This window comes from Vespa velutina, chromosome 23 (assembly GCF_912470025.1).
Source record: "Vespa velutina chromosome 23, iVesVel2.1, whole genome shotgun sequence".
Lineage (NCBI taxonomy): Eukaryota > Metazoa > Arthropoda > Insecta > Hymenoptera > Vespidae > Vespa > Vespa velutina.
In genome coordinates, this window is record NC_062210.1 from 3,040,176 (window position 1) to 3,056,394 (window position 16,219).

The window sequence follows — 16,219 nt, forward strand, 5'->3', positions numbered from 1 at the left end:
CAACATACACACATACACACATACATACATACATACATACAATATACATTTATCATTCTATACGTGATCGGTGTTACGAGTTTAGGATTTCGATTTTATTCATTCCGAAACTCGTTTCAAAATAATTTCTTTGACGAAATAAGAAGAAGGAATCTAGTTTGAATTTCAAAGGAATGATTATACGTGAAAAAGATGGAGGGACGTTATATATCAAACGTAAAAATTCAATTGAAAAAGTTTTACCTTGAAATTAAATGGATCGAAGGAAATAAGAAGGATTATGGATCAATTGTGGAGGACCAATCGTAAGTCTTCGAGTATTCTGATCTATCAAAAAAAAAAAAAAAAAAAAAAGAAAAGAAGAAAGAAAGAAATGATAAAATGTCGGGAATAATTATTGTCGATTAAAGTAATAATGCATACCACACGAGATACATATAAATGTTGTCTTCATCAAGGATATCGAGTTTTCGATATCACAATACGCGGGCTTTTCTATCGAGTCGAACGACCACCAATCATGTTAATTGAAGGTTTATGTGAACTCCGCTCCGAGGCGTGTGATCATTTCTAACTAATATACATCTTCTTATGTATTATTTTTATTTTTTTTTTTTTTACTTTTTTCTCCCATGAAGAACATAATTATCTATCCTAAGGTGAAATATTATATATTAGAAAACGTCGTCTGTAATATTTTTCAATGATATGGTATAATTTGCTTTGAAAGTAGTACTATAGCTTGCATGTACTACGTTAATCATGATAAGATGATGAATCAAAAGAGCAATGAAAATATTATATTTTTCAAAAAGTATTGAAATATTATTCATAATTCTTTGTAATTGTTTCTTTTTTGTTTATTTAATTTTTATTTTTATTTAATTAATTAATTAATTAATTAATTAATTAATTAATTGATTATTATTATTATTATTATTATTATTATTATTATTATTATTATTATTATTATTATTATAATTGTTGATAATTAATAAAAATAAAAGAAGAAAATAGAATGTAGAATTAAAAAGCGGAAATGATTGTTTGGTCTTCTTGAAAAAGATATGGTTTGTGCATATTAACAAAAACAGATCTATAGATTTTTATTAATAAATTGTATTAATAATTTATATGGATTTTTCGTCGAGTGACGTAAAATTCCATAAATCTGTTTATTTTGTATTGAAGTATACATTTTACAATAATAGATGACTTATACTAAATACATAATACATACAGTAATACATGATGTATAATTTGTCCCTTTGAATAAAGATTTCAATTCAGATATTTATACATTGACCGTATTCATCTTACCATGTCAATTTACCAAATCCCATTTCTTCATCAGTTTGCGATACAAATTCAATAAGAGCACTATAAAAATATATAAATTATAGCAAGAATAAATTAATTAATTATTATATCGAATAAAAATATATTGAATAATTTGTCTTCTAAAATTTGAAAAATGTTCAATTACTTAAGTATTTGTCCCTCTTGAGTATCCCAATTTACTGTACCAGGATGCGATATTTTATATTCTAATAAATTATTTATTGCTTGTCGAAGATCCTGTATAACTTTGGCAGTTCTAGGTTCGCAAATGAAATTTTGCGAAGTATTTAATGTAATTATGTATTTTCCATTTTCTCTTCCTAAAATAAATATTCTATTAATATAAAATCGAGGGATTTTAAAGAGAATATTATGCGTGCAAAGTAACTATTGTATGTCTTACTAATAGAACTATTTGATCCTGCGAATAATAATATTGGAGCTGTGACGCAGGATGTGTCGTGCAAATAAATAGCAGTAGATCGTTGTTTTGTAAAATACGTTAAGAAAGGACTTGGAAAATCCTTCATTTTATTATTAACACTGGATGGATGTAATTTAACGGAACCATCTTCAGGTGTCCAAGCTATTACACCATGCTTCGAATCAGATCTAAAGAATAAAAATTTAAATAATTAAAATTACATATGAAAGTGTAAATCTATATAATAATTAACATACCCATACTTTATAGTGGCAATGTTTGGATATAATCCTGCACAAACAATAGCTTTTATCAACGCTATATTATTAGAATTTCTATTAGCATTCTCATCGATTGGATTATCATTATCTAAAAATTTCATTTCGTACAAGTGTTGAGCAAACTGACGTTTCATTTCGGAAAGAAGCTTCAAAGTATTAAAGGACAAAAAATATTCATGACAGAAACCAAAATTATAATTGATTTCGAATCTCCTAAGAGCTTCCGCGAGAGCAATATGATCGCTAAATTCCCACAAACTGAGTTCTAATTTTTTTTTCATTGCTTGTTCTTCTTTTCCCAAAGGACAATAAAAAGCATCTTTAAATGTGAGACTGGCTGCTATAGCAAATACTGGATCTATGCAAGAAAATAGTGCGGCCCATATAATCATTTTACCTGTAAATTAAAAGAAAGCAATTGATATTACAATGATTTAAAATAATTTACGATTGTATAAAAAAAATAAATAAATAAAAAAAGAAGAAACAAATTACCAGTCCTAGGATCAAGAGGAAGCTGCGCCAAATGATAACCCAGAGGTGTCAAATGTTCGTCATTGTCTAAAGCATTTAATGTTCTCAATAGATCAAGCGATAAATCAATAGCTTTTAAATTAGGTGGATCCATAACACTGGCAAGGAATTGCTTTGCTTCGCCTAATTGTAAAATTTTTATCTGTAATATCACTTCTTCTAATCGCGTACGTAACATTTCGGGTAATGGATAATCATCGAACGTCATTTCTCTTGCTCTACTGTAGAGATGATAACAATATCCTTTTTTCACTCTAAAGACAAAAAAATAGAAAAGAAAAATTTGTTATTCCTGATAATAAAATATATTATTAACCCTTTATGTGCTATGGGCGCACATATGCGTCCAGCGAAAGCTATCGATATAGACTATGGACGCAATTATGCGCTCGGCAGATGCTATCAGTATGGACTATGAACGCAAATATGCGCCTGGCAAAATTGATCAGTGTACTATGGTCAAATATATATGTTCGGCAAATGTTTCTATTGTCCAACATTCTGAAAAAGTATTCAGTTTCCGGTGATCGTCAGCGCCAGCCGACGCGCCGTCCGTACGGACTCCATTGGCAACTTGTATTCAGCACTCAAAGGGTTAAGAAAGAATTGCTAACCTTCCTGCACGACCTCGTCTTTGTTTAGCATTAGCCATAGATACCCATTCGGGTTCTAACGTTTCCATATTTTTATTCACATCGAATCTTGAAAGCTTTGTTTTTCCACAGTCTATTACGTAGACTACATCTTCTATTGTTATAGATGTTTCAGCGATGGACGTTGCAATTATTATTTTACGTATGCCAGTAGGTGGTTCCTTAAATATAAGCCTCTGATCGATCGTTGGCATACGAGAATGAAGTGGATAAATAATAAATCTACCTATATATATAAAAAAAAAAAAAAGAAAGAAATAACAGAAAAAAAATATTCATGTAACATATTTTGTTTTTTGTTTTCTTTTTGTTTTTTTTTTTTTTTTCTTGTAATTATGCATTTCATAATGCAAATAACTTACTATTTGGATATCGTCCAGAGTTCAACATAATTCTATTTAACTTGACGATATCCATCATTCCAGGTAAAAATACTAAAATAGCTCCAGGTTCCTTCGTTGTACATATATGATTGATCAAATCTTCTATAAGTTCTAAAGATAAATTTTCACTATCTGGATGGCATAATTGGTCTATAACAAACTTAGGATATTTTTTCTAAAAGACGAAACATCGTTTAATTCTTATGATCATATTAAACTGGAATGTGTATAAATATATATATATATCATTTTCAATAGATTATACATTGCTTACTTCTATGACAAGTTTCTTTATATATGGATTTATAATATTTAGAAAATGACAATTTTTTTCATGCTGTTGCTTATATTTTTTTTGATATTTTCTATAACCAAGTTCTTTTTCTTTAAATGTACTTTCAATTAAACGAAATCTGTAAAAAAGCAAAGAACAAAAACAGAAAAAAAAAAGAAATAGTGAGTATATATAATATAATTGTTTATCGTATGAATAAACAATACTTACCCTGTTAATAATAATACATCTTCTAAATAAAATTCTTCTACTGGATATGTGAATCCTGGTATGTGAATTATTGGACAATCATTATAATAATCGGAAAATCTTTCGGAATTAAGCGTAGCACTCATTAAAACCACTTTCAAATCTGGTCTCTATATAATAACAAATCCATTTATATATTATATTTTCAAGAAATAAATACATAAGTGTAATAATGTCGATAATAATTACGTACCACAGGAATTATTTGTTTCAATAAAGTAATAATAAAGTCACTTTCTGTACTACGTTCGTGAATTTCGTCCAATATTATATGCGAAAATCCTTTCAGCGCTGGATCCGATTGCATAAATTGCAATAGCATACCGGTGGTGCAAAATAATATACTTCCACGTTCTCTAGGTGGTATCCTTTTATAAAATAGTATACATTTTTGAATCAATAATTAAAAAATTAATCAGGAATATATAATTTACATACTTTTCTAATCTTATTTGAAATCCGACAGATTTGCCAAGTCTCTCTGCTCTTTCAGCAGCTACTCTTTCAGCAACAGATATTGCTGATATCCTTCTTGGTTGTGTACAAATGATTCTAGTAATGCTACCATTTCTCTCTTCTAATTCGCTATCTAAAATAAATTGTGCAACTTGCGTTGTCTTACCACAGCCTAAAATAATAAATTAAATCATAATAAAGATTAAAACAATCCCTTTTAATATGTCAAAGTATTAAAGGACAAATTACTTACCAGTTTCACCACTGATCACCACAACTTGATTTTTTTTTATTAAATCTAAAATGTCTGCTTTCTTTTCATAAGCAGGTAATTTCTTTCTAAAAGCTTGCATAGCTTTATAATCACTGCTATACAATTTCCCATTATATTCGTCTAATAGACTTTTATCAGAAATAGGATCTCTTTCAAGTTTGGATTTAGCTGACATAGCTTTGGCAATATTATGTTGTATATTGCCAGATAAGATTTCTAAAAACTTTCTTTTAAACTGCGAATCATGAATGTGAGTATATTTATTTTCTAAATCATTGCTTGTACTATTTTGTTTTTCTTCATCATTGCATAATTTATTGTACAGTCCTTTGGAATTCTCAACTGCTAGTTTCATTGTTTGTTCTACTTTTTGCTTTAATTTAATAATACGTAATTCCCTTTTTTTAGCCCTGTTTTTTTGAAGATCCCTATAGTACAAACCTATTTCTTTTCCTCTTAACCACGACGGATGACCATTGCCTCTACCGCCCGATTGTCCATGATTTTGTGAAGACGACATAGATGAATTCGGTTGACTTTGTTCATCTGTTAAATGAATATTATTCTCAATAACAATAATATTAATATTTCTTAAATATTAACTATGATTACAAGATAAAAAAAATTATGTTATTTATATCGAATCAATAAAATTATTTAATAAAAATTCTCGTGTTACACAAAAATAAAATATTGATTAAATCAAATGTTTGTTGTTTTACGTAAGTATTTATCATTTCTAACAAGATTCCAAATACTAATAAATTTACTTTCTCTTCCAAATCTTGACGATCTTGGTGATGTTTTTGATGTATGCTGGTAAGACATTTTTTAGTGACATATATGTAAATTTAAAACAATATCTTTACTAATATCGTATTAATTGACAGAATTCACACCAGTTATCCGGTCAGCGAATCGTTAAAGCAATTGCTAACCTTCGTTTACTATACCACAAACTAATTTATTTATCTAGTAAAATGTTTCAAGAAGATGAAGAACTCGTGGCTCCATCTGTATCAACGAAAAATCAGAAAATCGTGGAAAGCGGGAAAAATGAGTCTTTTCAAATTATGATAAAAAATATCTAAAAGAAATATATATCAATTGAATTGATATATTTATATATCATATAAGATATTAAATTGTAAATATATCGATAAAAGCGAATGAATTTCTTCGAAATGAAAGTAAAAATCCAAAGGAAATAATAATAAATGACATTTTGTAATGGCTACGTCGAAAAGGTAGATTTCGAACGATATTATGGAAGGAGTAGTCATTCCCGTTTACTTATGACTCATGATCACTTTCGTTTTTTTTTCATTTTTAATGCGTTCAATCTTTTAACGGCTGTTACCGATTATAAAATTAACTGAACGTGTGTGCTTTGAATAGACATGGGCACTGCAGATACCATACCAGTTGTCAAAAAATTATTAATAAATGAAAATAATGACATTATCGAAGATTACGGACCGAATTTAAAATTATTACCTTGTAACAATCAAGTTAAAGAATTACAAACAATTTTACGCGACAAGTAAGTATCGTTATAATATTTACATTAATTTATCATGCTGTAATAATCATCAATGAGATCAACTGAAAAAACTATTCAATAGTTTAATTCATATCAGAAGATATGATTACGATTAATGTTAATTAATGACACATTATATTTTACTTATAGAAATACCACGAGGAGCGACTTTAAGTTTTATGCCGATCGTTTGGTAAGACATATGTTTCATTATTTCAACTGAAATAATTATTATTCTATCATCGTTATTTGTTTCGTTGATTTATAAAAAATTTCAAATAATTTTTATCATTAAAATTTCTTTGATATCGTATTATTAAAATTTAATTAAATTACTATTAAAATAAATTTAAGTTACTATTTAATAAGTTACTATTAAAGTTATAATTTTAGATTAGGCTTGTTATAGAAGAAAGTTTAAATCAATTGCCTTTTTCCAAACATGTGGTCATAACGCCAACCGGATCACAATACAATGGTTTAAAATATCAAAAAGGTAATTGCGGTGTTTCTATTATAAGAAGCGGAGAAGCAATGGAACAAGTATGTATATAATATAAATTGTTAATGTTTATACATATATATGAGAAAGTTCTTTAATGTTTTTAGGGCTTAAGAGACTGTTGTCGTAGTATAAGAATTGGTAAAATACTTGTAGAAAGTGATGCAGATACACACGAAGCTAGGGTTGTTTATGCCAAATTCCCAGACGACATAGCAGAAAGGAAAGTCTTATTAATGTACCCTATAATGGGTAAGCGTACGGGTTTAATACAGCACGTAAATAATTTGTAGATTAGGAAGAAATGAATTTGATTATTATTATTATGATCGCGTATATATTCAGGTACAGGAAATACTGTGATAAAGGCCATAGCTGTCTTAAAGGAACATAATGTATTAGAAGAAAATATCATCTTGTCAAATTTATTTTGTACTCCAGTTGCAGCCAAAACTCTGGTCACTGTCTTTCCTAAGGTAAGCCAATTAGAAAAATTTCATTAAATGTTCTTTGATATTTAAAAATAACAAAATATAACATGAGAGAAAATTCTTTTGATCAAAAACACGATATATTATTATAGATAATAATGATATATCATATTGATGATGATATAAAAGTACATGCATAAAAGTATTTGCATCTAATTTTTGCAAAAATAATAAGATGTACTTTCGTATCTTAGCTTTTAAAGTTAAGTTAGGTTTTTGTATTACAGATGAAGATCCTGACCTCAGAGATTCATTGTATTGCACCAAATCACTTTGGACAAAAATACTTTGGTACGGATTAATTATATTTCATATAATCCAGAGCATACTATATTATTAGAAAATATATAATACAAAACTAAAAGAAAATTTAGTTATCGAAGGTTACATGGTGCACAGAAAAACTATACTATATATATATTGTGTCTATATCTGATACAAGATATTGCTATAGCATAAGTTTATTCTCAGTCAGTTTTATTATACTGAGTACCTGATGAAGTTATTATTATTATGATGATTAAAAGCATTTAGTGCTTTAACTTATTGTTCCCCTTAACGAATCATCTTAAATTTAATAACAATGTAATACATTGCAATAGTATATTAATTCAATTCAAGTCAAAGCAGGTTATAGTAAACAAAGATATATACTTTTCTTGACAGTCAGTTAAGCCAGTAATATGTTCTTAGCATGTATAATTTATATTATTATTATAATCGTTTTAATGATTACCAGTAGCATGTGTCAACCTTCTACAACTTAATTTTTTCTATTTACTGTAAGACTAAGTAGTGCATCTTATTTTCTTTAGAAACATATGAAACTTTTGGCAGGAATGTTCTGCTTGGTAACCTCAAATTTTATTTTATTTTATTTTTTTTTTTTTTTTAATTTTTTTTTTTTTTTTATTTTTTATTTTTTATTTTTTTTCCCCCCCAAGATAAAGTATAATGTACATACTTAACTTTTATATACTGAGGCAACTACTATTTATATGATATAACTTTGTTTGAGATAAACTTAAGCTCTTGTTACAGATATGTCTCATTGAAAGTATATATTGCATTAACATATACTTTTTCGAAATAGTAACTAAAGCTTACTATTTCAATGGATGATCAATAAGTGGTTGTATAGTAATCGTAGTCTTTATACATAATACAATTAATTCATAAAACAAAGATTATCACATTATAGATTAAATGATACCATATTATCCGATCATAATACTATTTTGATATTTACGAATATCATATTCATAAAGAGAATTATGTAATTTCTTTTGCAAATATTATTCACTACAATCATATATTTGATACATTAGAACTTTGAACACTATAATTTCATGAAGCGGAAAGATGCATGTTTTTTTTAAAACAAAGAACATTTGATGAGATCCCTTTCCATTATAAGATTCTTTTTATTTTTCAAGTTTCAAGTTTTATAGTGTTCTTAATAAGCATAATATGAACATAAAATTATTATCTCAATATCAAAATTACTTTTAATTAAATTAAATTTGAGGGATTATAAAATATATTTCTCAATAGTGGTTTATCCATAATTATTTTAATTAATTATTAAGAAATTCTCTAAGCGTTTTTACCATAGGTTTAAACAATACAAAGTTTTCTCTCAAATCCTATTCCTTCATATAATTTTCTATCTATAGAATGATAAACAAGCATAGATTTTTTGTATACATTTCTTAATTGGATGTGCATCTGAAGAGACTTAAACACTCAGAAAACATAATAATTTGTATATGGTATGCATTAATATGACTGCATAATTACTTAAGCACTCCTTTTACAAGTGCAAACATTTGTAAATTGCAATTCTCTATTATAGTAGAACAATAGATAAAATCATATTTTAAGTATTCATAAAGATCATACTCTTCATATTTTATGGGTATATCTTGTAAATCAGTTTGGTATTAGATAATTCTACAAATTATTTTGTAAATCTTAAAAAATGCGATATATTATCTGTGTTATATCTTTCTTCTGTGTTATCATTAGTTAATCGAAAATGAACACAAAGTTATATTATGAAATTTTGCAATTTAGCGATTTACAGATGTATACTTGCCTTATTGATTAATATTGCATTTTAGTGGATACATTATCCTTTTTGTGAAAATGTTGCATATATATATATATTTATTCATACTCTAATGTGAATTTCAGTATAATACATATTGTTATGTAAAGGAGGAAACAAAAATTGCAACACACTCATAATAAGAATATGTATGTTCGAATCTGTGTGTGAAAGAAATATGTTCAACAAGAATTTGTTGAGAGTGGTGTGTGCAATAATGAAATTTTGTTATACATATTAGCATAAACGTATTTCAGTAATTTTATTGTTTTTTTGGAGATAAGATCTAATTACACTTTCATATATAATCATTATTTATCAGTAATTGAATGCATCTTTGTATCGTGCTGAAATGCGTTTTATTTTTAAAAAAAGCAAAAAATAAGAAAATTCTCCTGTTTTTCGCTATTCATACTTCATAATAATTAATTTCATAAAGAGAGCAATTTTCACGGATAGCCACATTTAAAGAAACGTGATAACAAAAAGTTTAGAATATATTTTTACAAAGAAAATACAAAAAAATCAAAGGGGTTTATAGAATGTATTATTATTGATAAACGTATATGTTCTCTTTCTTTTTTGTTTTATACTTTTATCGTTATTATTTTATAATATTGTCGGCAAACTATTTGCCTTACAATGTGCCTGTGAAAATGCTGCATCAGACAGACGATGAATAGCAATTGCAGAAGTAGCAAAAAAAAAAAAAAAGAAATTAATCAATGATTATATATGTGTATGTAGAGATGTCTGCCATCATGACCCATAAATTTAAATAAAAATTGCTACTTCAGCTGTTATTTACATCCAAACTGGCAGGAACATTTTTCATACTTGCATACCTGCGTATTGAGAAACAATGTTACATAGCATTATAGATCAGTATACAAATAAACATATACACAGTGGATATTTGTTAGATAGTACTATTAATCTAAAATAAATGAAAACTTATATAAACCAATTACCCTTTATTTATTTTTGTTTTCTTTTGATATATATGTTGCAATTTGAGAAACAAAGTAAATATAAAAAAAATGATATCCTTTTATATTCATGATAGTATTAGTTTACAAAGCCTTATATTTTCTTGATTATATAAAAAATGAAATGGTATTCGTATATTTCTAATAATCTTTTAAAAATCTTTATAAGGAATAACATATATGCTCTTTTCATGTAGGAAGAAATAATGTTTGCAATGAAATAAATATCTGATTATTCTGATCGGTCATAAATAATGATGACAAGTAATGATAATAAATTAATCATCTTAATATATGTATAAGCCAAATCTAGGCGATACTGATATAAATTATATATTTTCTCTATTAGTACTTAATATTATTATTTAAATAATACTTCTGTAAATAAATAATAGACTTGATTTAGATATAAAATTTTTTTTTCTTCATATAAAAATTGTAATTATCCAAAGCACATTTAAAATTGTTGTTTTCAGGAACAATTTATTACGACATAGGGGAGGCAGGTGTACAATGGGAACATTTTTGAAGAAAATCTAATAGAGAAATTCTATCATATATCCTACAAATTTCAAAGAGATGACTTATATATAAATTCAAAGAGTTGCTAAATTAGGCAAAGTTATAGTAAGTAAAATATATTTTTAATTTTTGGCTGTGTAGAGTATATACATATGTGCCTTGATGATTATTATTGTTTAAGGGATAGTTTATAATATATAGAGTTTAAAGTTTTTTTTAAAGCAGTTATTTAATAAATAAATTCATTAGTTTATAATATACGTTTTGTTTAGCAATGTTTGTTGTTATAAAATGTTAAATATTTATTTCTCATAGCACAGAATATTTTTCATATATTTATAAATCAATATCTCATTTTATTGCAAAATAGAGAATTGTAATAGTAATAGTTACATTAATACTTATGTAAATGTACATTTATAAAATTTCGACATATTTTATACGAAATAAAAAATTCATTGTTGATCGAGTTAAAAATTTTATAGAAAAAATCAAAAATATTTTGTAATTTAACAATAAATATTTTCATGGTATATATATACTTGGACTTTTATATATTAAGTAAGAATTAAGTTTTTATGTATTACTTACCATCTTTTTTAAAAAACATTTCCTTCATCCATGTATCCTATATATTTTTCACGTAATATTATTGGAAATTTAATATTCTTACTTCTTCGATATTGTATATATTATAAAAGGATTTATTTTTGTTTTGTTTCAACAGTAATATGTAGATAATCGAAATTATATATATATATGTATATATATATATATATATATATATAAATTAACTCTTTTTTTATTACATCTTTCAAAGTAATCATACGCAATATAAATAATTGTTATGATTTGTATATATTATGTATGAAGAATTATGATATTGCAAATATATGTATTTTATTCAAAATCTATTATAGTAAATTTTATTTATTTATAGCATTATTATCCAGCACCTATAAATTGTTTATCTGATATATAATGCATCAGATTTAGTTCTGCTAAAAAGCAATTAAATTTTTTAATGTTTGACATTTTTAAATTATAAATGTCAAAGCTATTTCAGATATATAAGCTATTTCATATGATATATTTATTATAGAAGTTTGTAGATTATAATAATTCAAGCATAACATATTCTAACCATAACCAGCATGTAAATGTAATAATAAAGCTTAATTTCTTGATAAAATAATAAGAGAGAAAAATAGTAATATTAGGCCTTTCAATGATGCAATAGCTATAAAATATAAAGCTATATAAATATATATATAAACAATAATAAAATTATCATTAATTGTAGATAAATAAATAAAAACATCTGTAATTAAAAATTGAAAATATTTCGGTAATAGTTTTGTTAATTATTGCCAAAATATATATTTAGAAATGTGTCGATTGCACGATTAAACTTTTGATTTCTTAAATTCCTTTATTATTCAATAAGCAACAAAAAGGCCTCAATAATCTAAAAATTTAATGTTTGAAACGAATAAAATGTTTTGTTCCTTATCAACAATACTCTATCAGTATATACACTGACGTTGATTAGGTCACTTGTCTTTTTTCTTATGACTAAAGTATATTAAATATTTGTAAAATGCTTTGTCACAAAGGAAGTGCAACTTTGTTACTTGTTCCATATTTCCTTTCAAACAATAAATATACATTTACATGAGAACATTACATTTGATCGATTATATTTAATAAATCTCTTGGTATTCTAATTTTTGAATGCATCACTAATCCTTCATTTCTCATTTATTTTTATACAATAATTAATTTGTCTTTCAAATATTGCTGTATTTCTACGCAAATTGTTACGTATATTCCTAAAGAATAATACACTTTCATAGCAAAAAAATTGCTAGACAAAGTATTTGAATTCTCTGTTACCGTTACTATATAAGAATAACAAGACAAATAGATGAGGATAAGAAATAATATGATTTCTAATTAATCTTCAGGATAAAGTACTTACAATTTGTAAGCTAACATGCGCAAATGAAAAATTTTAAAGAGGCTGAATAATACTGTTCCTTCAAAGAAGAGCATAATTTAGTAGATAATATATATATGTATATATATATATATATATATATATATATATATATATATATATATATTATATTATATTATATTATATATATAAATATTATAAATGTTATACATTATATTTACTTATATATATATATATATATATATTTATATATTATATATACTCTTTTCTAAATTTGTTTGTTAAACTTCTAACAATCTCAGCACACTATAATACGTTTAACTCCGATCTGACCTTTTCATTATAATGATAATAATGAACAAAAGATGCTTGATATCTTTCAATATGAAAACTGTAATGAGAAGCAATGGAGAGATATAGTGTAAACGATTCAACTTAAAAATTTATATAGACTAATATTATGAAATAAAATAAAATTTCATTTTGTATCTATAAAAAAAAAAAAAAAAAAAAAAAAGGAAAAAAAAAATATAGATTTTTGATTTCAATTCGACGCGGCTCTACAAAAGTATCATGTATGGATGACCCTATTCAGTTCAATTAATATATATCCTGTTGTTCAGAAAAGTGGTAGTGGCAGTATACTCACTCAGCCTTAAAAAGATGATAGTCATAATTCTGTAAAATGAACTTGTTAATAATAGCAAAGTTCATAAATTGGCCTATTCTAACACAACAAATATATTTACCTCTATTCTTCTTTTTCTTGATCATCAGACTTCTCTTCATTCTTATCGCCAGTTTCTTCCATTTGTTCTACATCTTCTTCATTCGCTTTTGTTCCACCATCAAGTTCTGTCGGTTTAGATCCATCCAATGGATCATTATCCTTTGGCAAATCCGTTCTATTTTCTGCGCTAAAGTGGTAAATATTTTCAAAGTTTAATAACCTTTTAGAGTTAGTTATAGAATTTTTAATATGCTATTATACATCAATATAATATAAAATTATTATATTATTTGTTATATCAGTAAATCACTAATTTATTTATATAGTTTATAAATGAATTCAATATAATTTACTACTTACAAAATTATGCAATCAAATATTTCGTAGTGCATACCTTTCTGATTTTACTGTAGCTGCATCTTTGTCTGTGGATGGCTGCAACAAATACGTAGTATTTATGAGTAGACAAAATAAATTTAGTATCAAGGACACAAGTCTAGAAAATAAGTATAGGTCATAAAATTTCTGAGATTCAAACTTTTAACATATAACTGAAAAACAATGTTAATAAAGGAAAATATATGGCGTTCAGTTTTTATAACGTTAGGTATTATATCCAATTTTTATGAAAACAAATTAATATTTTTTTTTATTTTCACATAACAAAGTTAATTTAATAACAAACCTCTCGACTCGAAGTATTCCCATTCTCTTGAATATCATTATTTTGTGCTTTCGAATCTTGAGATATATCCTCTGGACTAACTGGAGGTGTTATTTTAAGAAATTTTTCTAATTCATCTAATTCATTAGCCATATCAAAATCTTCATAATCCTAGAATTACATTGATTATTATTATTATCATTGTAATTCTTATTTCAAAGATAAAATATAAAAAATATCAAAATTTACCCCACAATATTCATCTTCGTTAAATATTTGAGGTGGTAAAGGATATTTACTGTCTCTTCCAACGCTATTGCTTTGCATAAACTCTTTATCTAACTCTTTTCCTGGTTCAGTTATATCAATAGTTTCATAATCTACATTCTTACTATCCAATATCATTAAAACCCGCTGCTGTCTTTTCTTCACCTATTAAACATTATAGCCAACAATGATATTAAGATAATTTCTAATAACGGTAATAAATTTTTCATTATACTTAAGTTAAAAATAACATACTATAGTTACAGTTTTTATAGTTAATACATAATATTGTTTACAGATAACAATAAATAAAACACTTGTAAAAAAGAAAAAAAAAGAAAAAAAAAAGAAAAGAAAAATACGTAAAAAAAAAATAATTGATTAGAAGTGTATATAAGAAAAATCGAATCCCCTCTCTCTTTCTCTACAATGTATTCATATATGTGTATATCTAATTCAATATCATAAAAGCATGAAACTATATACAAGGTATATCATGCCAATGAAAAGTGTAATAAGAAAGAAAAGAACAGTAGAAAATTGAAGCAACACAAAGTATGAGAGAACTTTCACCAACGGTACGAGAAAAATCACTCGTACGATCATTGACACGTTGAAAGATTAAACGTTATAACATATGTATGAAAATATTTCTGATTTCAAGGGACCTAATATAGCGTAATGATAGTACGAGTGACAGTGACCACTGTCCGATTCTATGAATTTGATTGTAATATGATACACTATAGGTCGTTAAGCGTGAAATGTCATAAAGAATCGATTGGGGCCGGTAGTACGATCACAATCGGTTATAGATCTTGGAATGGATCATTATTTTATCGAATATATTATAGTTCATTAATTTTAAGGTTATTGTACGATCGAAAGAAAATGTACGCTATTTCTTTTTCTTCTTCTTTTTTTTTCTCTTTTTACTCACTTCCTTGTTCCCGCTGATACCCGATACGTAGATTTTAACGACCATCCTTAGCCGGTGTCTCCTTCGTATCGATCGACGCCTTCCAGCTTTATCTCTCACAGCAACGATCCTTTTATGACCCTACAAAACGTTTTAACGAACAAATCAGTTATAATTCGTGATTCACTGCGAATTTATTGTATTTCTAATCTAACGGCGATGACGATGAGAATGAGTAACATAGGACAGTTTCATCAACGTACACAGAATAGGCTACTGCTCCTTGTTTCTAATACTTTCACACTGTGTCTGTAGCTACGTCATTCGTGCTAGTCTCCCCTTCGTGTTAGAGATGTTCTCATAGGCGATCGTACCCTGTATGTGTCAGCTAACGGGAGGTGCCGCCACCGAACGTCATATATACAGAGTGTCTATAAAATAATCGTACTTATAATTTTGAATCTCTTTGCTTTGTCAATACAATTATCATATTATCATGAACTTATGTACAGTGTAAATGTAATATAATATAAACTTATTCGCCAATAATTCTGTTTTATAAAAATAATTTTCTCTTCATATATAAAATCTTATCTTATATATTTATATGTATTTCGTATATATATATATAT

The 16,219-nt window shown here is 26.2% G+C and overlaps 3 protein-coding genes across 10 annotated transcripts; 1 reads left to right on the forward strand and 2 right to left on the reverse strand.

Annotated features, from left to right (window-relative positions):
* Nucleotides 1-1,099: 1,099 nt before the first annotated feature.
* Nucleotides 1,100-5,859, reverse strand: LOC124956814 (ATP-dependent DNA/RNA helicase DHX36). Of its 3 annotated transcripts, none has more exons than XM_047513102.1 (13): nt 5,661-5,859; nt 4,870-5,436; nt 4,599-4,788; nt 4,354-4,528; nt 4,122-4,270; nt 3,891-4,029; nt 3,596-3,791; nt 3,195-3,459; nt 2,542-2,834; nt 2,029-2,443; nt 1,745-1,953; nt 1,487-1,661; nt 1,100-1,380 (listed from the first exon to the last, which is right to left on the reverse strand). In XM_047513102.1, exons 1-13 carry the CDS (start codon nt 5,716-5,718, stop codon nt 1,317-1,319), a joined length of 2,895 nt encoding a protein of 964 aa, XP_047369058.1. In that variant the 5' UTR covers nt 5,719-5,859; the 3' UTR covers nt 1,100-1,316. The 3 variants fall into 3 exon arrangements, with proteins under 3 accessions (XP_047369058.1, XP_047369057.1, XP_047369059.1); XM_047513101.1 differs by having other exon boundaries at nt 2,023-2,443; XM_047513103.1 differs by lacking the exon at nt 5,661-5,859 and having other exon boundaries at nt 2,023-2,443; nt 4,870-5,125; nt 5,332-5,436.
* A 337-nt stretch (nt 5,860-6,196) lies between these two features.
* LOC124956816 (uracil phosphoribosyltransferase homolog) lies at nt 6,197-11,516 on the forward strand. Of its 3 annotated transcripts, none has more exons than XM_047513107.1 (7): nt 6,198-6,433; nt 6,584-6,626; nt 6,827-6,976; nt 7,043-7,187; nt 7,281-7,411; nt 7,654-7,717; nt 11,002-11,516. In XM_047513107.1, the coding sequence occupies exons 1-7, from the start codon at nt 6,291-6,293 to the stop codon at nt 11,052-11,054; spliced, it is 729 nt and encodes a 242-aa protein (XP_047369063.1). In that variant the 5' UTR covers nt 6,198-6,290; the 3' UTR covers nt 11,055-11,516. The 3 variants fall into 3 exon arrangements, with proteins under 3 accessions (XP_047369065.1, XP_047369063.1, XP_047369064.1); XM_047513108.1 differs by lacking the exon at nt 11,002-11,516 and adding an exon at nt 8,468-10,321; XM_047513109.1 differs by lacking the exon at nt 7,654-7,717 and having other exon boundaries at nt 6,197-6,433.
* Nucleotides 8,190-16,009, reverse strand: LOC124956817 (SH3 domain-binding glutamic acid-rich protein homolog). Of its 4 annotated transcripts, none has more exons than XM_047513113.1 (8): nt 15,851-16,009; nt 15,609-15,728; nt 14,651-14,833; nt 14,423-14,572; nt 14,132-14,172; nt 13,757-13,924; nt 13,657-13,685; nt 8,190-10,381 (listed from the first exon to the last, which is right to left on the reverse strand). In XM_047513113.1, the coding sequence occupies exons 2-6, from the start codon at nt 15,651-15,653 to the stop codon at nt 13,759-13,761; spliced, it is 585 nt and encodes a 194-aa protein (XP_047369069.1). In that variant the 5' UTR covers nt 15,654-15,728; nt 15,851-16,009; the 3' UTR covers nt 8,190-10,381; nt 13,657-13,685; nt 13,757-13,758. The 4 variants fall into 4 exon arrangements, with proteins under 4 accessions (XP_047369069.1, XP_047369068.1, XP_047369066.1 ...); XM_047513112.1 differs by lacking the exon at nt 8,190-10,381 and adding an exon at nt 13,254-13,398; XM_047513110.1 differs by lacking the exon at nt 8,190-10,381 and having other exon boundaries at nt 13,471-13,685.
* Nucleotides 16,010-16,219: the final 210 nt, after the last annotated feature.